This window comes from Centropristis striata, chromosome 17, assembly GCF_030273125.1.
Source record: "Centropristis striata isolate RG_2023a ecotype Rhode Island chromosome 17, C.striata_1.0, whole genome shotgun sequence".
NCBI lineage: Eukaryota > Metazoa > Chordata > Actinopteri > Perciformes > Serranidae > Centropristis > Centropristis striata.
The window spans coordinates 16919688-16941869 of record NC_081533.1 but is presented as its reverse complement, the minus strand read 5'-3'; the positions used below and the strand labels follow the sequence as shown (position 1 = coordinate 16941869).

Here is a 22182-nt window from a genome sequence, read left to right as displayed (position 1 = left end):
ATTTTCTTGACTTTCGAGGGGGCACTTTCAGTGCTCGGTCCCTAATAATGTAACCATTAAAAAACATTAAAATAACAATTTTTGGTCACAGAAAACGTATATATATTTCTGTAGTTTTAGGAATGGGACATTTTTGTCCTTTAAGGTAGGTAGGAGTTTTTTTTTAATTTAGTTTTTGTTAAATCTAACACTGCAGAATGAATAAAAATGCATCAAAATATTGTTGCTAATCATTGACATCCCCCAGAAATTAAAACAAAACAGAAAATTGTATATAAAAATAGAATAAACAAAATAATTACATTTTCCTGGGGGGTTTTGTAAACAAAATTAACTCGGTGAAAGTGGAAAATTAATGTTAGTTTTTTGGGGGTTTTTTGACGTGGAGGTTTTTGAGGAAATCAGTGCAATTTTTCAAAGTGGGGCACAGGAGTTGTAATGCAGCGTTTCCTGTGAACTCTGAGTGACATGGCGTGTGAAAATGCCACGAGGACAGCTGTCTTTAATACCTCTGGAAGCAGATTTTGAATCAGTGTCCCAGTTTCATTCGCTGACATTACTCATCCAGCCCATTAAGCAGTTCACAGGGAGTGAATGTCTGGATGCTTTTTATATGGTTTATATGCCTGAGTCACAGCACCATGACTCACAATCATACCACTTTCCGGAGGATCAAGTTATTGTTACAAAAAAAAAAGGGGGAAATTACTGTCAATTGAGAGAGATTGTTTGTATGACTGAGTCATGGTGAACTTCACTGGTTTCAGCATAATTATTAGAGACCGAAGTGCCCTCTTAACCCATTTAGGCCTAAAACGCCTGGAAAAAATGCCTGGAAAACCTCTGGGCCATTTTAAAATAAGCCCCTAAAACCTGAAGTTTTTCTGGAAATTCAACAGTAAAAGTGTCAACACTTCTACTAAATAATAGATTTTTCAGCCTCTGTAGCAGATAGAAATGAAATTCAAAAAGTATTTGAGAGCTTATAGCTGTTATATCTGAGCTCCCTCCGCTATAGTCGTCTTCCACCATGATTTCAGTTCTGGAAAAGTCCCATGTTGCATTGTGACACTCCCACATGTATTCTCATTTTGTGTCTTTTATTAGTCATTTAGTGTCTTTTTTTTGTCATTTTGTGTCTTTTTAAGTCATTTTGTGTCTTTTTGTTTCTTTTTTTTTTGTCTTTTTGTCATTTTGTGTCTTTTTTGGTCATTTTGTGTCTTTTTGGTTCATTTTGTGTCTTTTTTGGTCATGTTGTGTCTTTTTTTTAGTCATTTTGTGTCTTTTTGTGTCTTATTTTAGTCATTTTGTGTCTTTTTTTTTTGTCATTTTGTGTCTTTTTTTGGTAATTTCTTGTCCTTTTTTGGTGATGATTTCAAAGTTCTGGAAAAGTCCCATGTAGCATTGTGACACTCCCACGTGTATTCTGATGCATTTCATTGGCCAAGAGACCGTAAATAGGTGGAAAAAACTACAAATACTACAAAGTATCCGCTTTCCCGGCTTTAATGGTAGAATAACGCAACAGCGTCCCCGGTTTTAATGGTAGAAATGCCATAATGCTTTCCCGCCTTAAATGGGTTAAAACCTTTTGCATTGCATCTGTATCTTAATGTTTTCTTCTCTTTGTCCACTCAGGTCCCTTCAGGTCTGTTCATCCCCAGTATGGCAGTTGGAGCCATAGCCGGCAGACTGCTGGGAGTGGGCATGGAGCAGCTGGCCTACTACAACCACGACTCGTTCATCTTTAAGGGGTGGTGCTCGCCGGGAGCAGACTGCATCACTCCGGGGCTCTACGCCATGGTGGGAGCTGCGGCGTGTTTAGGTGAGACGTGTGTTTGATTTGTTTGAAAGATAGATGGAGTGTGGAGGTGAAGACTGAGCTGAGTTTGGAGGTGAAGCAACCAAAATAGCCAAAATGGGGGGTCCGGGGTTTTGTACATTCCTTCCTATCATGGTATTCTGAGTATGTAGAACTGGTAACATGCCAGAAGCATTAAGATCACATGCTCAGTGTGACATGGGAATGTCTTGGGGTGCACAGAGAGCAGCTGGATGTGGGTGGGGAGAAGGACATATGGACTCTACTGGGGTTTTTTTTTCCCCACTGCAACCCAGATCCAGATAAGTTTTGCATGATGGATAGACTGCCGGAGAATTTACATTAGTTTCAAGTGTTGCGTAAATATGAGGTTTCCTTTTTTGACTTGTTCTGTAAAAGTCAGGCTTTAAGACTTTTATTTTTGTTTTTATAGGAATGTCTATATAAGGTAATGATCTGCAGTATTGCATTCATTCAGACTGTGGCCCCGTTTACACAAGGATGCTTGCGGGTAAAAAATTTTTTTATCAGATGTGCCTTTCGTTTAGACTGTGATGGCGTTTTTGGGGCTTAAAAACGCAAAAATCTGAAACCAGCCTCCTGAGTTTAAAAGTTGAATCCTCTCCGCTGTAGCGTGTCCGCCTACACTGCCAAGACGCAAAACTCTGCTCAGATCTGCTCACGTCACGTTTACGCCACATACATGCTCCAGTACAGGGAAATAAACAAACATGTGGGATTATTTCCATGCGTCGGACCTTACAGGAGTCTTTCCATGAAATGTACAGGATATGTACAGATAGTATTACTTAACAGAGAAGGATCTGTAATTACCTCTATCAATTTATGGATACACAAATTTGTCGGAGGCAAGCCAGACAGTTTTGGACGAGACCTTGGAGATCTAGTGGATGGTGGAGAACTTGTCTAAACGCGGAATAAAAAGTGATACGTGACGCCACTTTTGCATCTTCTGTTCAGACCGTCATCATGTAAATGTAGCCCCTTAAAGACTTCTATTTTTGTTTTTATAGGAAAGTCTATATAAGGTGGTGATCTGCAGTATTGCATTCATTCAGTCTGTAGTTTGCGATTGTTGGGTTTCTGTAGACTGGGTGGATTTATTCCAACAGCTTTTCAAATAACGCATTGAAAACAGGGGTTACACCGCAGGGTAGTTAGCACTCTTGCCTCACAGCAAGAGGGTCGCCGGTTCAACTCCGACCTGCTGTTTAGAGTTTGCATGTTCTCCCTGTGTCAGGGTGGGTTCTCACCGGGTTCTCCAGCTTCCTCCCACAGTCCAAAAAACATGTACTTAGGTTTAATTGGCGACTGTAAATTGCCCGTAGGAGTGAATGAGAGTGTGATTGTCTGTCTCTATGTGTCAGCCCTGTGATAGTCTGGAGACCTGTCCAGGGTGTACCCGCCTCTCGCCCAATGTCAGCTAAGATCAGCTCCAGCCCCCCACGACCCGAGTGCGGATAAGTGGTTAAGGATAATGAATGAAAATTGAAAACAAATATATTCTACACATTATTATGATTATTATTAACATCTACTAGCCGGGTTAACGCCACCAAACCAGCCATTCATTTTTCCGTAGAGGAGTCGTGGTTTATGATCCTCCAGAGCCGTTTATTGGGCGCTACGAATGTCTATCATAAGCGTCTGTAGGTAGCTCTTAGCCAATCAGATCAGTTATACCAGATGATGTATGTAGAGCGACAGAAATTGATGTTTACATCGCCGGACTAGCCCATCTCTACTTTGGGACTAAATCTGCAGCATGTTCTGGCTCTGGCTGCTCTGTACTTTCAGCTCACAGTCTAACGGCAGTGTGCGTGTGTGTCTGTGTGTGTCTGTGTGTCTGTGAGAGAGTGTTGCTTCCTGCTTTGCTTCTCCAGTTCTCGCTTTCTGCAAGATTATTTATTTTCACGCCTTATTCCCCCTCATGTCATTCAGCCACACACATCCACTGATTTTATGGTCAATAGACAAGCTGCTGGGGGTCTCTGGGCAGCTCCGCTGTCCCCCGGCTCGTAGCGAGATCACCGGCACAGCACAGTTACAGCAGTGAGCGGTAGCGGGGCTAGTTGGTAGATTAGGCTTTGGCCATTAAAATCAACTTTTGGGGGCACGGTGGCGCAGTAAGTAGCGCTCTCGCCTCACAGCTAGAAGGTCCTGGGTTCGATTCCCGCCAGGACGCTGTGGGGCTGGTCGGTGTCGGCAAAAGGGCCCTTCTGCATGTTCTCCCCGTGTCCCCCGAGGATCCCCTTACAGGGACCTCTCACAAAAACATGCATTGATCCTGGCCGCCATAAAGGTCGCTAACATGCCAGAAGCAAGATTACATGCTCAGTGTGACATGTGTGACATGGGAATCATGTCTTGGCATGTCTTGGGGTGCACAGAGAGCAGCTGGATGTGGGTGGGGAGAAGGTGTAGAGAATGTTTTTTTTCTGGTTGGTTGGGGCGCCTGATGGGGGGGAGAGGAACCGGTGGGAATAACGTGATCCTCCCACGCGCTACGTCCCACCGGGGAATCTCCCCCTGTCAGGTGACAAGCAGTCTGCTAACTCCGCATGTATCGGAGGAAGCATGTGACTAGTTCAGGGCTCTCCCCAGACCGACAGGGACTGATCCAAAGAGAGTTTCGCGTCGGCTGCAGCCATGTTGGATCTGTAAGAAAACTACAAAACTACAAGCGTCCGTCTGTCGAGTAGTACGCGTCATCGTCTTGCCGTCCCTCCCCGCTCTGTGATTGGATCCCTAAAACAGGGCTAAGAAACGGCCTTCGTTGCCAGACTGTCTGCAGGTTCAAAATGAAATCGAGCGTGCAAGGCAGTATGGGTATACCCAGGCTAAACATCTACAACATGCCCACCGAAACAGAGCTTTCCAATATTAACTGTTGCTGTTTCATATCATCTAGAGTGTTAGTGAATGGCGAGAATGAACCCTTTTTCATTCTGGTTCCTTTGTCAAAGCCCAAGTAAACACTATGCAGAAAAACAGATAGCTGGTGTACTTCAGCACACTCTGGAAACAATTTGTGAAAGATACATTTTGTAACTGATTCCTGAACTCGAAGAGAAACTTTCAAGCACACGGAGTGCTCGGAAAACAGACCAGAGTCGTCTGATCTGAGACAAAGTTTCTTTGTTTCCAACATATATACTAATAAATGACTGTGTACCAGTTTTAGTACATCCAGTTCTTTCTGATGGCTTCTCGTAAAGTAGCATGTAATGCAAGCAGCCGAAAATCTCTTCCAGCAATGAATGGATCTCATCTGACTTCAAAGTCAAAAATATTCTCTTCATTATACTACAATTTGTCTTTGTGTTTGTAATGTCCTTATACATGAAATGCATTCAAGCCTTTACCCAGAGGCACTGTGTGTCCTTAACTCCTAAATTTAACGTGCTGTTTTATTACTCTTGTCCTTAAACATTAATAAAACGGTCTGCTCTTTAATGCTGAAAGAGATGGTTTTTTCCTCAAATAACTTGTTTTTGATCATCATACATCCTAATGTTTTGTTTTCATTTCTTACTTTTTGAATAAAAACCTCTTTTTTATCACTGTTTAATGCACAAGATCATTTTCTACCCATGTTGTGCATTAGAAGGTGTTTATATGTTGTCACCAATTTAAAACCTGAAAAAGAAGACACAAATATTAACTATCCTATTTTGTTAAATTGGTGTTTTTTACGATGGAAGTTATTATTTGGTGGCTCTAATAAGTCTCAAATGTTGAAATATGTCATTTTCCAATGTAATCTGGTGGTTCTGACAACTCTTTTAAAGTTAAACTTTAAAAATAAGACAAACATAGTTACACATATACTCAAATTGTTGTCTAATGCACAAGGTCATTTTTGACCCATGTGTGTAAACTTGATGTAATAATACAAAAACTATTTTTCTTCGTAAAGTATGAAAGGAAAAATGGATATAATGATGTGTTGTAATAAGAAAAAAGGGAAATTCAAACACACAGCCAGCATGAAATAACATGGGAAATTAATACGGGTCATTTTTGACCCATGTTGTGCATTAGAAGGTGTTTATATGTTGTGCATCAAAGGGTTAAGAATATTTTCACTGCTTTTCCTTGCCATACGCAGGGGAAACTGAATTTGTTAAATTCGTAGATGCTTTTCTTCAAATCCACCAGACTCCATTGATAAAAACATTCATTTTTTCCTCGCTGAGCAGGGGAGTTTCTGCCCTTCTGCTGGCTCAATCACTTAGTTTGTGTTATTGTGTGACTTTGTTGTTTGAAAGGGTTTTATTATTGTTCATTTAATGTTTTGACATTATGTCTCAGTGTTGTTACTATATTCAGCGTTCTGAGGATTTTGTTTCATGTGAGCTCACCAAAGAGAATTCCTATTAACTTTGTTGAAAATGGCATAACTTATTAGATAGGAATGAAATGTGAGCTCACATTTCTTTAATTTTTTCTTTGTCTCGTAAACTGGCTGGTGGATGTTGATAAGAGGGATGAGATGAATTGTAAAGGTTTAATTGGCTGTATTAGTTTGACATCGTCTGCACATTTTCCATTGCATGGAAAAGATTATTTGTAAAACAAGTCACAACTCTCTTTAAACTCATTCGAAACACATTTGTCATGATCAGGGAACTATTTGAGGGCACATAATCATCTCCATTTATGCATTGTTTTACTTAACAATAGACAAACAGATAATAGACAATACAGGACAGTCTGAATGAAGCTCTTTCACATTCAGTTGACTTCAGATTTGTTTAGAAGAAGGAGGCCACAGAGGAGAGCTGTGGCATCAAGTTGAAAGAGTAGCCCCTGTAGTTTCTGGCTGCAATCAGTCCAGATGATTATAATTGGACTCAGAGTGGAACCACTGGCCTCAACTTCAACATTTCCATTTGGATATGAGGGAAAATACAGAACTCAAACTTCAAGATGAAGAAATCCATTTTTGAAGCACTACATGCATCTGTCTCATCCAACCATTCATCCATCCATCAATCCATTTATCCATCCATCCATCATTCTATCCATTTATCTATCCATCCATCCATCCACCCATCCATCATTCCATCCATTTATCTATCCATTTACCCACCCATCCATTTATCCATCCATCCATCCATCCATCCATCCATCCATCCATCATCCATCCATTTACCCATCCAACCATCCATTTATCCATCCATCCATTTATCCATCCATGTATCCATCCATTATCTATCCTTCCATCCATCCAGCCATCCATCAATCCATCCCTTTATCCATCGATCCACCAATCCATCCATTTATCCATCCATCCATCAACCCATACATTTATCCATCCATCCATCCATCCATCCATTTATCCATCCACCCATCCATCCATTTATCCATCCATCCATCCATCCATCCACACTCTACACTTTACTTATAACTAGCAGTAACATTTACTCAGTTCAGATGAGTCAGACAATGATTCATTCTATAGAACTGACTTTGATGCCTTGCTTGAAAGTGTTTTTTATCATTTTTATCCCTCCAGGTGGAGTGACTCGCATGACCGTGTCGCTGGTAGTCATCATGTTCGAGCTGACTGGTGGTCTGGAGTACATCGTCCCCCTCATGGCCGCGACCATGACCAGCAAATGGGTGGCAGATGCTTTCGGAAGAGAGGGAATCTACGAGGTGAGGTGTCCATGTGTGTGTGATGCGGTTGTTGCTGTGTGCAGAGAGATCTGAAGTACATTCCTCGTAGAAAGGGCCCTCTAATGTGAGTTTGATTTAAGACGTCAAGATTTCAAGAGTGGTATTTATTTCTCCAATGTTCTGCAGGCTCACATTAGGCTTAATGGATACCCGTTCCTGGAGCCTAAAGAGGAGTTTGAGCACAGCAGCCTGACTGTGGACGTGATGAGGCCCAGGAGGTCGGACCCGGCGCTGGCTGTGCTCACACAGGAAGGCATGACTGTCGGGGAGGTGGAGGTATGGACACAGTAGATCATAACACGCTGGAATGTACAGTAAAAAGGCAGATAAATACACAGTAATATGGGAAGCACATGTGGGTATATTAAAGCAAAATATGTGTAGATGTGGATTCAGATAAAACACCCAAGAAACCAAACAATTGCTATCTCCCATAACTGTAATAAATGAGTAATGTAAGTTATAAATGTATGTTTTGCAGTGTATGCAATAGATTATCTGTGTTATTTGATAGATTTATTGTAACTAAAACAAAAATACTGTCAAACTGTCAACAAAAACATTAAAGATAATGGATTTGTAGATGTTGCGCAATAATATAGAGGACTAAATCAATACGACGTTAATTGCACCAAAATTAATTTTAATAAATAAATGTATACATTTATTAATTTAGAAAATGGTCACGTTTCATTTGCTTTTCATTTAAAAAAAAATCCTGTTTAATAAAATGCAATACTTTCCTGTTTAATTTTTCCTTTTATTTATTATTTATTTTTCTCATTTTTTTTATTTTTTATTATTTTTGTGTTTATTTTAATTCATTTTCCTTTTTTTATTTTTAAATGTATTTTATTTATTTTTGTTTGTTTGTATATATATATTATATATATTATTTATATTCTTTCTATGTTTTTTTCTCTTTGCATTTTTCTCTCCTTTTATTTCCCCAAATCTTATTTATTTCTGCAATATTTTCTACTACATTATGCAAATGAGGGGGTTGTAGTATAAATAAAGTATTTAATGGGTGATACATTCCTTGCTCATAGTGACACTGTGGCATCTGACCAATCAGTAAAAGATTCAAGCTTTCCTTTCTTGTCATTGTATTAAAAAAGTATACAACTAAATTTACGTGTGCTTCTCATATATGAGGTGCTTCAAAAAAGACATTCAGACATTACGCATATGTAAGAAGTAGTCTAAAAAAGATAATAAATAGTTTATAGGTAAAAGATAAAGTGATGATGGGTGCAAATTATGTGTTATTGTCTGTTTATGATAGCTGTGGGAAAGAGACTATAATAAACATAATAATACTAAAGACTCAATTGACCTCGATTTGCAATATAAAAATGAAACATTTTGCAAAAAGTCTTGTATAATCCTCCAATAACACTTCAGGGAACCTGGTCTCACAGGAATCCGTGAAATAGCCACGGATTCGCTTAACTCAAATTTCCGTGAAACTGACACGGATTTCGCTACAATGCAAGTTAATGACAGTCATATCCCGTGGCTATTCCATGGATATTTTTTCCTATTGGTTTGTTCCAAGTCACGTGACTTTTAAGGTCCCGGCGGTCAGAACAAAAAACATGGCGGACAGTTCTCTCATTTTTAGTGAAAAATCAATATTTTGACTTAGTTTCTGCATAAAAATGGATTTTTATTACATTTCTAGCGAGAAATATATGTTTTATTGTCTAAATATTCACTCAGTGAATGTACATAATCACTTTGTATGTTGGAATAGCCACGGGATATGACTGTCATTAACTTGCATTGTAGCGAAATCCGTGTCAGTTTCACGGAAATTTTAGGTATTCCGTGGCTATTCCACGGATTTTGAGTTAAACAAATCCGTGGCTATTTCACGGATTCCTGTGAGACCATGTTGCTTCAGGGTTGAAATTTTCAATTTCCAGGAGTGCCCAATAAAGGGTTAAATCCGCCATTCCATATTGTATTTAATATGTACTCTGTCTTATTTGTCTTCAGACTTTGGTGGAGAGCACTCACTACAGCGGCTTCCCTGTGGTCGTCTCTCAGGAGTCCCAGAGGCTGGTGGGCTTCGTTCTCAGAAGAGATCTGCTCATCTCAATAGGTCAGAACTGTGTGTTTCTACATGGAAATGTATCTACTGTGCATGTTGTGACGTCCGCACTCACTTTAAATAATAATTATTAACCGCCTTACATTTCAGACAACGCCCGAAAGCGCCAGGAGGGCATCGTCAGCGCTTCCCATGTGTTCTTCACTGAGTACGCTCCAGCTCAGGCCGCTGACGCTCCACCACCTCTCCGCCTCAGAGCCATCATGGACCTGAGCCCCTTCACCGTCACAGACCACACGCCTATGGACATCACTGTGGATATTTTCAGGAAGCTGGGGCTGCGTCAGTGTCTGGTTACACATAACGGGTAAGAACAAACATTCATTTCTATTCAAATTCCTCCTCTTTGCTGTCACGTAACTTTAACCCTCTGGAGTCTCCAAAAGCTCCAAATCCAGACTTCTTTATGACATCCAGACTAGAAAACAAAGCAGCGTGGAGCCCTACTGTAAATTTACCTCTAAAGTTCTGGCTGTAAACTCCATGAGGCCAGTTTCAGTTTGATGATGATATACCAAGTAAAACTGGAGACAAGCTCAAATATATTTAGTATAAAATGATAGAACTGAATGTATGTTATATGTTATGTTTGCAACATTTCAAATTCTTTATTGAGCATGATAGTGTTTTGAAAGTAAAAAAAAAAAGATTCAAAATCAAATTTTATGTTGGACTAAAGGACTAAAAAAAGACACAAAATTACCAAAAAAAGACACAAAATGACAAAAAAAGACACAAAATGATTAAAAAAGACACAAAATGACACAAAAACCCCACAAAAGGACAAAATGACCAAAAAAGACACAAAATGACCAAAAAAAGACACAAAATGACCAAAATAAGACACAAAATGACCAAAAAAGACATAAAATGACCAAAATTGTTACGGTAAACAAGACACAAATTAAATCCAGTCACACTCGAATAAAAATGAATGACAGGATCACACACAATCACAAGATCACATTTATGTTGGTTTTTCTTTTTTGGTTCAAAATGTTGATCCAGTAAGTCAGAATAAAAAAATCAATTATTATTAGGTCATATAGGTGAGGTTGTGCTGAAAAAAAAAACCAACATGGCATTTAAACATTTTTTTTAAGTGGTGTATACAGGCAGGATGAAAAGAAGTCAAAAATGGACGAAATAGCCCCAGACTCCATCGAGTTAAAGACAAAAGAGAGGAAGAAGGGACTGATAGATGGGAGGAAAGACGGACGTATACATAAACTGACCACACTCCCACGTCTGGAGACATTAAAGTGAGACATTTTCAGGAAGTTGTGCTTGTGGAGGGCTGGCAAGGAGTGACATATGGATGTGTAGGAGAGCTCCGGGTCGTTCCACATGTCAGCTCATACATTAAAGGAAAAGCAAGGAGGTAGATCGGTTAGGGAGGAAGACATGGGGAGTTAATGGAGGGAGGGGCAGTCAGAGATGGAGAGAAAATTCCCCAGGTGTATTTACCTAAATCTCTCCCCTGACCCTGACCTCATTACTGACTTTTACAGAGGACATTTTTAGAGCCTTTGTCAGACGCTGTATTCTTAACCCTTTATCAGGCGAAGAACTATATTTGGTAACTTCAGTGGATATATAATATAATAATATTAACTTTGTTGACCTGGATCTCCAATGTAAAAACGAAAAATTTTGGAAAAAAATCTGCAAGAAACAGTCGTACAAACAGTTATTCTTCAGTGACTTGTACCAGGAGAACTTGACTATGACGGCATATTAGGGCCAAGTATGAATAAAAATACAAACCCGGGGGTGGGGAGGTAATATTTTAAGAAAAAAGTTGCAAATTTACTAGATTGAAGTGGCAAATCTAAAAGAAAATAAGTAGCAGATTTAAGAGATTTAAAGTGGCAAATCTGTGCTTAAAAAGTCACAGATTTACGAGAAAAAAAGTGGGGGAAAAGCAACTTTTGGGTTGACTTTTGGAATTAGCAATTATTTCAATAAGTGCCCTATTAACTATTTGATGCACAGCATGGGTCTAAAGGGACCGGACAGAGTTTTTATGTTCTCTACCTTTGCAATAAAAAAATAAAAAAATTTAAAAAATTTAAAAAATTGTATCATTCAGTATTCCAGGTTTTCCTCAATTAGTTTGTTTTTGATCATCATACATCATAAAATCCCTTTTTATGTCACTACCCTTCTAATACACAACATGGATAAAAAATGACTCATATCCATTTTTTAGCTAAGTAGCTTGCTAAGCTAACTACTAAGCTAACTTCTTGGCTTAGTATTTAACTAAGTAGCTTGTTAAGCTAACTACTTAGCTAACTTCTTGGCTAACTAGTTAGCTTGGCAAGCTACTTAGCCAAGTAGTTAGCTATGTAATAACACAAAAACTTTTTTTCTTCATAAAGTATGAGAGGCAAAATGGAAATAATGATCTGTTGTTATCAAAAAACAAGATATTTAAAGAATACTTGGAATATTCAATCATAAAATAAGTTGATATCAAAAGATAGAGCACAGAAACACACAGCAGCATTAAATAACATGGGGAATGAATCTTGTGCATTAGTCAATATGTTGTGCATCAAAGGGTTAAGGGTTAACATCTGTTGACGTAATGGAAAAAATCCATGTTGTCCATTTTTTTAATATATATATACCTACGTAGCCAGGATACAGAGCTGTGAACTTTGATAGAAACTAAGACTGAAGCTGCTCAAAACCACATGCAGCTCCACCCGTCATCCGTCAGGCTAATAAGTGTCTTTGTGAGGACAAAAAAGACAATGTTGATGTGAAGAATTGCACTTTAGACAAACCAGAACAGAAGATCCTCCCAATGGGAATAAACTAAATCAGTGTTTTGCTCATTTCCCCCTCTTCATTTCGCTGCTGTCTCACAGACACACACACTAACATTGTTTGTTTAGATAGAATTCCGACATGTTCGAACACACAGCTTGAAGGGATTTGGGAGAGGAATTATGTATATTTTCACAAGTGTTCAGAAATAGTGTATTTTACAAACATTGTCAAACACAGGATTAGAGTAGCTTGTACATACATGAAACAATATAGCTTGCGGTTTGTCTCTGTCACTTTCTGTTCGTGACACACACTGGATTCATTTTCCAGAGGGAGTGAAAACCCCCCTCGGCTGTGGCAGTTAGTTATAATTTTTCCTTCTTCACCCTAAAAAAAAAATCCTGTCCACACAAGCGCTGTTTTAAAAATAATCTCTGTCCAAATGAAAACACATTTGAGCGCTGTCAAGAGCAGGCCAAAAACCTCTACGTGGCGATACCCGAAAGCTATGTTGGCCAATCGCACAAAGAAGAAGATGTCTGCCAATCAGACGCCTGAAATAAAGAACCCTGTCAACGCATCAACACTGGAAACTTTATAAACCTCTTCACCTTGGAAGGAGTTTTATGTCAGTCTCTGGAGGCAGCCACTGGGCATTACTCGAAAACAGCATAACCACCAGTTTAAATGGTTTAAATGAGCAGCGGTTTTACTATTTGTTGTATTAAAAATCATACCATCAGGGTTTCTCAATAGCATGGTATACTAGCCTGGGTATACCCATACTGCCTTGCGCACTCTGCAAGACTGCAAGGAATCTACGGCCGTTTCTTAGCCCCGTTTTATGGATCCAATCACAGAACGGGGAGGGACGGCAAGACGATGATGCGTACTACTGGACAGACGGAAGCTTGTAGTTTTGTAGTTTTCTTACGGATCCAACATGGCTGCAGCAGACACAAAACTTTCTTTTTACACTCCTGTTTCATCACGAAAAAGGATGTGCCTTAGCTTAGATTTAGCCTTGCTTCCGAGAGGATTTGGCCAAAGCCTAATCTACCAACTAGCCCCGCTAACGCTCACACACACACACACACACACACACACACACACACACACCAACACTACCAGTAGACTGTGAGATGAAACTACAGCGCAGCCAGAGTCAGAACATGCTGCAGAAAAACGTTGCAGAAGCAGAAATGAGCATTTTTGTCCCAAAGTAGAGATGGGCTAGTTTGGCTATGTAAACATCAATTTCTGTCTCTCTACTACGTCATCTGGTATAACTGATCTGATTGGCTAAGAGCTACCTACAGACGCTTTTGATAGACATTCGTATCGCCCAATAAACGGCTCTGGAGGATCGTAAACCACGCCTCCTCTACGGAGAAATGAATGACTGGTAACCAGACTAGATCTCATTTGTGATTAGTCTGGTGTTAGCCACGCCAATGGTATACCATAATACCACCCAGGCATATTCAGGTTTCTTTTTTTTTTGCTAGACTGCAGGTAAACAAGCAGCAAAATGAGGCGTACTGAATCCTTGTCTGAATCACTGGTCTCAGACTTTGTCTCTCAACTCTATTCTCATACCTCTTGTTATTGACAACACATGAAACAGTGAGCTTTGGCCGGATATCTGTTATCTGGATATCTGCCGGCTGCACCAGGACAGCAGAAATACTGGCGCTACATGATTTTCAGATTAATTTAGTCCTGAAATTGATTTTCACGGACCTAAAATTCAGTTTTTGTGCGGACAAAGTGCCAAAACGCTGAAAAAAAACCAAACAAACACTGTGTGCATGTGGAGTAGAGCTTCTTTTAAACAGGAGGCATCATGGTGCCACATGGAGACGGAGCTGTTGCAGAAATGGAACCAAACAACCTGTGAGCGTAACATTAAATCAGTGGATATGAGATTGTATCTGCTGTCAGTAGGAGGAAATTTGTAAACTTTTACCGTGCAAGTTTGTGTAGCCTTGAAAACTTAATTTGATCGACAGTAATTCAAACCCGAATCAACAAAAGTTGTAAACAAGCCTCCCTCGTGCACCTCATGTTGACTTGCTGCTGCACCCAAGAACATCTTTTTACAAATGAGTAATTTGAGGTCCACTCACTGCCTGGCCCATGGGCACTTTCGACAGCTGCTAAAGGGCTGTTGACAGGCAAAATGACTTCTTTAGGACTCGCACATATTTGCTTCAGATGGGCTGCTTGTTGGCGGACAATAGAAGGCTGGAATTATACCAGAGTAGAGCCACATGTTACAGGAAAATGGGACATTTTTGAGGAATCACACATTTTTTTAAGGTAAATTGGAACAAGAGGAGAAACACAAAAGGGGAGTGGTGAAGGGAGAGTTTGGGCTTCAGGCAAGAAGGAAGAATGAAGCAAGTAGGAGAGAAGACGAGAGCTGAACTGAACTAGAGACATTTTATTCAACATGCCTGCATCTTGTTTGCAGGTCTGTTTCTTTTTTTTATCATTTACTTTTTATTGTTTTTGATTTTACATGTAAATAAGATGGCGCCGTACTAATGGCAGCCTGTTACAGCAGCTGTGTATTACTGTAGTTTTTTTGTGTTTACTACGTTTGTTGTCTGTTTTTTGTATTTTATTGTTCCAATTCCAAATGTTTCTAATAACTCCAATAAAAGTCCAAATTAATTGGAAAAAAGGTAGATATAGTCATTTCCAAAATTCACAGCATGTTTTTTTCATACTAACAAACAAAGGCAACAACAGCTGTTATTGATTTACAGAACATAAAAGGAAACATAAGTACAGCAGGTGAAAATAAAAATGCGATAATTTGAAAGCAAAGCATGGATAACTACATTTAAACTATATAAACAAAAGCAATTCATTCTTATTTCTGTTCATACAGGCACATACACAAATTGTTTAATGTAGTTTATTGAAAGGCTCAATTTGTTTGTCTCGCATCTTACAAACTTCTGCTTCAATCCACATTTTTGGCGTCGTTTCGCCTCTCAAAAACATTTTCACTCCCACGCTCGCTGCACATAAAAGACGCACATCTGTATTACTGGAGCGCTCTAGCAGCGCCATAACTTAACTTTTTACCATTCCTGACACCACTTTAGATACCACAACAACAAAAATTCATGCAAAAAATGGACACAAAAAATAGGATTATCATTTTTCTTATTGCTTTTTTCGTTTTTTAATGAAACGCTGCCTATAGTGTGCTGCTGAAGTTACCATTGTTTCATGTGTGCAGCCTTCGTTGAAAATCTGCCTTGTCAGTCTGGTTTAGTTTTTTATTTAATAGCTTCAGCACATTTGATACAACTTCATGCATGATTGATTACCAGAGATGATATAATGTTAAACACGTGGAATCAAAAGTATCAAAGCATTTCGAAATATCTTGGATCCATATGTTTTATGTGTTTATTTAGTCTAATTTAGTGTTTCAGATTATTGTTTGTTTTTTAATTTATGACTCAATTTCAATACTTTTATCAACTATTTCTGGCTTATTGACTTCCATAACCTTTTAGCATAAATTGTACAAATTTTAGGGCCCTTGTGACGATATTTTGTGGCCCCCACCTTGATATGAAAGTTTAATGTGAGTTTTATATGAATGGCACTTTACCGTGTTGTGTGTGGAAGGTCCCTTTAATTACTTTTTTTGGTAATTTTGTGTCTTTTTTTTTTAATATAATTGTGTGTCTTTTTGGTAATTTTGTGTATTTTTTAAAATAATTTAATGTCTTTTTTGGGCCATTTTGTGTCTTTTTTAATCATTTTGTGTCTTTTTTTTGGTAATTTTGTGTTTTTTTGGTCATTTGTGTCTTTTTTGGTCATTTTGTGTCTTTTTAAGTAATTCAGTTTTTTTTCTGTCATTTTGTGTCTTTTAAAGTAATTCAGTTTTTTTTCTGTCATTTTGTGTCCTTTTAAGTAATTCAGTTTTTTTTCTGTCATTTTGTGTCTTTTTTGGGTCATTTTGTGTCTTTTAGTTATTTTGTGTCTTTTTAAAAATGATTTTGTGTCTTTTTTTGGTAATTTTGTGTCTTTTTTGAGTAATTCAGTGTTTTTTCTGTTGTGTCTTTTTTTCAACTCATTTTGTGTCTTTTTTAAGTAATTCAGTGTTTTTTCTGTTATTTTGTGTCTTTTTTTGGGTCATTTTGTGTCTTTTATTAGTTATTTTGTGTCTTTTTTGGGTCATTTTGTGTCTTTTTTGGGTAATTTTGTATCTTTTTTGGTCATTTTGTGTCTTTTTTGGACATTTTTTGTCTTTTTTTAGTAAATTTTTGTCTTTTTTTGGTCATTGTGTGTCTTTTTTGGTCATTTTGTGTCTTTTTTAAGTAATTCAGTGTTTTTTCTGTTATTTTGTGTCTTTTTTTTCAACTCATTTTGTCTTTTTTGGTCATTTTGTGTCTTTTTTAAGTAATTCAGTGTTTTTTCTGTTATTTTGTGTCTTTTTTTGGTCATTTTGATACTGCCTCCAGCAGCCCCCAGGTAATTTGAGTTTGAGACCCCTGGTTTAGAGAAAGCTTATCAGTCATTGTCTAGGAATGAAGATAGTCTGACACACTCTCAGAAGAAAAGACCTTGGGGCGGTGTAAAGTGCAGCGTGTGATCTCTGTGGCTGTCTTGTGAGATGGATACTGTTAATTTCAACACTCTGACTGGCAACAATGGTATTTTCCCAGAATATCTATAGTTTAGTTAGTAAGAAGTTAGTTCAAGGTTGCTTCACTGGCTGGAGTTACATCATCTTCAAAACACTTTGTTTCTTTTCTTTTGTCAGCATAAATAAAGTTAGAATGTATTTTCTAAAAACAAGCTTGTTTTATGTGCTTTACTCATAATTGGACACATTATTATGACAGAAACCATGAAAATATCCTTTCAGTTTGACATTTTTACTTTATGTTATGTGTTTTTACTGTGTACCTTTTGTATTCCATCACATTGTATGAATTAAAAAATCATGTCAGATTATTTGTTTTTGCGAAATATTTGCTCAGCAGCAGATGATTCCAATCGGACATCTGGGCGATTCATTCCATTTCAAAGCAGCCATTGTTTTGTTTGTTAAAGGACGAGGAGACTGATGTTTTCAACACCGGTTATCATATTCAGCTGCTGATGGGAACCAGTGAGCATTCACAGCAGCAGGATGGCTTGTAGGACTCAGTCAATATTCATATGTTCATATTGTAACATCTTGTCTCTTTAAATTCTTTAAATTCAAAATAGTGCTGCACGATTATGGCCAAAATGATAATCACAATTATTTTTGATCAATATTGGAATCACGATTATTAATCACAATTATTCCTCATGTTAGGGAAAACATCTGTATTTTTATTGCACTACTTTTAAACAAACAATAGGAACAGTTTTTAGTGTCCGGTGCTTGTTGTAAACAAACAGAGATCGCTAAGTGAAAACCTCCTGCAGCTGCAGCACATACACACTGTACTGCTACAGAGCTAACTGTTAGCCTGTTAGCACATACACACTGTACTGCTACAGAGCTAACTGTTAGCCTGTCAGCACATACACACTGTACTGCTATAGAGCTAACTGTTAGCCTGTTAGCACATACACACTGTACTGCTACAGAGCTAACTGTTAGCCTATTAGCACATACACACTGTACTGCTGCAGAGCTAACTGTTAGCCTGTTAGCACATACACACTGTACTGCTACAGAGCTAACTGTTAGCCTGTTAGCAATTTGCAGACTGGACGCTAAGAGGTTAACATCCCCTCCGGCTCTGCAGCTGGGAGAGACTGCTGCAGCAGGACTGTGCTGCTTCAACTCGCTCCAAAAAACGACAACAACCGGAGACAAATCCAGCAACTTTTTCTGGTGTTATTGGAGACTCATTCTTACTCTTCTTAACGAGCCATGTGTGTGTCTGCGTGCGCGCGCCGAACTAAATCCTATAAACCTGTCCGGGCCGTTAGGGGTCCAAACACCGTTGCATTATGCCGTTCATTAGCCGCAAGCTAACATTAGCTAACAATTAAAGTTGTTTTAATCACAAAAAGCTACTGTTACTTCCTGTCGCTAAACAAATGCAGCTTTCAAAATAAGAGCACAGAATCAACCACAGAAATTACAAGAAGACTGTCAAAATAAGATGCCATAAATATAACATACAAGAACCCTTATTCTTCTTTACAATAATGAATTAAAATAGGCAGTTATTAAGATCAGTGTATATGATGGAATAGTGGCATTAGAATCTGCGAGAGGCTCCAAATTTGGGCTTTTATATAAAAAACAATTCTCACGGACCCCTATAGCCAGCTGCTTTTCAACACTGTGTGTGTGTTGAACCAGGCATACGGCTGTAGCAGTAAAACGTGATTATTGGAGAAAGGATGTATTTTATTGCTTATTGAGTGGAAGAACTTTATATTTCATCCTATTAAAGTGACATAATTTCATTTTGGAAGAACTAGCAAAGTAGTTCTTCAGCCCACATCTTTTGTTTTTCTTTTATGCACCGCACTTATTTTTTGAATACACATAATTTGTCATCCATCTACGAACTCTTCCTGCGCCAGACCACATTGAAGTACGAGCGGCCAACCCTGTCATAGTTTAAAATCTGAAGTGCAGAGGGACTAGATTTGACTTTATTTAATAAAAGGCTGCGTCTTGTTTCCAACTGTCCTGAGTGTGAACTTAATCGTATAATTGAAACGGATGTGTCATCTGTAATTGTCTTGAGTGTGATCGGGGCCTTTGTGTTTACTTGGTTTGCGTGTTATTCCCATTCTCCTGCTGCATGCCAGTTTTGTTCCTTCCTTTTTTTTGGTAATTTTGTGTCTTTTTTAATAACTTTGTGTCTTTTTTTAAATAATTTTGTGTCTTTTTTGGTAATTTTGTGTCTTTTTTAAAATAATTTTGTGTCTTTTTTGGTAATTTCTGTGTATTTTTTTGGTCATTTTGTGTCTTTTTTGTAATTTGTGTCTTTTTTAAATAATTTTCTGTCTTTTAAAAAATAATAATTTTGTGTCTTTGTTTGGTAATTCTATGTATTTTATGGTCATTTTGTGTCTTTTTTAATTTTGTGTCTCTTTTAAGTAATTTAGTGCTTTTTCAGTCTTTTTTTGGTAACTTTGTGTCTTTTTTAATAATTTTGTGTCTTTTTGGTCATTTTGTGTCTTTTTGTAATTTTGTGTCTTTTTTTGGTAATTCTGTGTCTTTTTTTGGTAACTTTGTGTCTTTTTTTAATAATTTTGTGTCTTTTTTGATCATTATGTGTCTTTTTTTTAGTAATTTTAGTCTTGTAGTCATAATTGAAACGGATGTGTCATCTGTAATTGTCTTGAGTGTGATCGGGGCCTTTGTGTTTACTTGGTGTTTGCATGTTATTCTGATTCTCCTGCTGCGTGCCAGTTCTCCTCGGGGAGCGTAATAAAAGCCGAACTCACAGTGTCAAGACCGGAGGCCAGACCTCCACTCAAACTGTCTGCTTTCCCTCAGTCCTTTGACTTTCCGTGACGAGGCAAACAAAGTATGATATGAAGTAATCTGCTTTTCCATGAATTTCATGTTACTTTTTCTCTCTGTGTGTCACCAGGAGGCTGCTGGGAATCATCACTAAGAAAGACATCCTGAAACACATGGCGCAGATCGCCAACAGAGACCCCGACTCCATCCTCTTCAACTGAACTCCTCCGTCCATCCTCTCCTCCTCTCCTCTGTAGACCAGGGCGAGAAGAAGACCCACACCAGCTTTCAAATGCACCTTTTACCTCTTCAACTTTAAAAAAAATAAAGAAAAAAGTCCAGTCAGAGGAAGCCAAGTAAGTTGAGCTCCATTTTGCACGGGCGAGAACAATGGACAGAGGCGTTTTTGGCTTTAGACAGAACAGAGAGCACCACTAAAAAAATTTTTAAAAAAGCTCTCAGAAACAATGACTCATCCTTTCTGACACTGCTGGCCCCAATTTCATGTCCAACCCAGAGAGATGTAGTACAGATACACATGAGAAAAAATAAGTCAATGGAATAGCTCACATCTGCTCCTTTTTGGCTTTTTCCATTACTTTGTCTCTTTGTCCTGAACTCCAAGTAGCACAAAGTAAAAAAAAAAAAAGACTATGTTGCTTCCACCGAAGAGAAAAACATTTAAAAGGAGGTGGGAACAGATAATCCTCTGTCATAGATACAGACAGGAGGAGAAATAAAGACATGGTGAAAGATAAAGAGCGGTTCGGGGAGCTCCGTGCTGCCCTCCGGCCGTCACAGCAAGCCCAGACGGAGCTCTCTGAGCTGGGCTGATGGATGCTCTGCAGCTCCCCCCTCCTCCTCCACCTCCTCTTCCCTCCTCCCTCCCTCTGTGAGGTTTCCTGTAGCCTTGGGGGGGCGAAGCATACAGGAGTGTGAGAAGAGGATCTAATGCACACACTTACACTCCATAAAGACTTCATGACAGCCTGGGAACTCTACAGAAATGTCTTTTTTTTTTTCTTTTTTTTTTGGTCATATAGACTCTTGTGATTTGTAAAAAAACGGCGGGAGACTCCAGCCTGGGAATGATGCACTGTTGTCTCTCCAACTGGCAACTTGTTGAGCAATTCTACTCGAAAATAGTAGTTATCAAGACAATGCTGCAGTTTCTGGGCTGCTGTGGAAGGGCTAAAAGATACAAAAAGAGAGAATCATGACATGTTAATTAATTTATGTAATTGTAAAACTGTTTGTCCCACTAAATTATTTCACTGAATTACATGTGTCTGTGTGTTTTTTTTAAAGTATTGGACCCTCATGGTGTGAATTTTTCCATTTTGGTTTATTAAAAAAAAACTTAAAAGATGTTTTAAAAAAATCCCATATTGAATCTTTTGATTCCTCTCCTCTATAAAAAATAAGAAATTATTTTATAATATTTTTTCAATGAAGCATTGTTTGTTTCCCATGCTTCTTAAAGAAATATAAAGAAATGCATACAATTAAAAATGAATAAAGGAAAAAGGAAAACAACATCTATAATATGGATAAAGATCATTAAAAACAATAATTGAAAATTAATTATTAACTGTCATATTTAAATAAATATAACAACAATAATGCTATTACTTGTATAACATCAGAAATGAATGGTATTCATACATTTCCTCAAAACCTAAACAGGCATCATTGATTTTAATTCAGTAAGAAGATTTTTTTTTTTTTAAAAACAAGACATAAATAAATAAAAAAAGAAACTAGCTGTCTGGAAAGAACCTTTACAGAAAGTCAGCTCTTGATAATTCAGATGTTATATAACCGCCCAGTTCCTCGCTGAACCTCTTTCATGAGCAGAATAATATTATTACAGACTATTTTTAATGCTTTAAAGCAGAGCGGGTCAGCTTGTCTCCCTCATGCTCTTTTTTTTTCAGCCTACTCATAAAGTTTGGCCTTGGTTCCATAACTGTATGTTTTATTTACCTGCTGAAATGTCTTTTTTTCAGTTCGTCACACCTGGATTTGCTCTGTGCCGACTGGAAAAACATTCCAGAGATGCTGAAATGTGACTTGTACCAAACTTGTTAATCAGATAGAGTTGTATTTTCCCTTTTCTTTATACATTCTAAATAGCTTAATTCTCTTTGCAGTTGGATCCATCTGGTGGATCGTCACCAGGACGAACACACACAAGGATTTAATGTCTCCAACGGGCCTGATTGATTGAATTTGACAGCACAAAGCCAGATATAACATAATCAATCCTCTCTCTGTTGTGTCCTGCTGGGA

General features: G+C 38.2%; 1 protein-coding gene across 3 annotated transcripts in view; it reads left to right on the top strand.

The window, feature by feature from the left end:
* Window positions 1-21169, top strand: part of LOC131989971 (H(+)/Cl(-) exchange transporter 5-like) — a 78647-nt gene extending 57478 nt beyond the window's left edge. For all 3 annotated transcript variants that reach the window (XM_059355350.1, XM_059355352.1, XM_059355351.1), the window contains 6 exons: window positions 1639-1825; window positions 7365-7507; window positions 7655-7804; window positions 9533-9638; window positions 9738-9954; window positions 20021-21169. In XM_059355350.1, coding sequence (XP_059211333.1) covers window positions 1639-1825; window positions 7365-7507; window positions 7655-7804; window positions 9533-9638; window positions 9738-9954; window positions 20021-20111 — 894 coding nt within the window. In that variant the 3' untranslated portion in view covers window positions 20112-21169. The remainder of the gene's footprint in view (window positions 1-1638; window positions 1826-7364; window positions 7508-7654; window positions 7805-9532; window positions 9639-9737; window positions 9955-20020) is intronic.
* Window positions 21170-22182: the final 1013 nt, after the last annotated feature.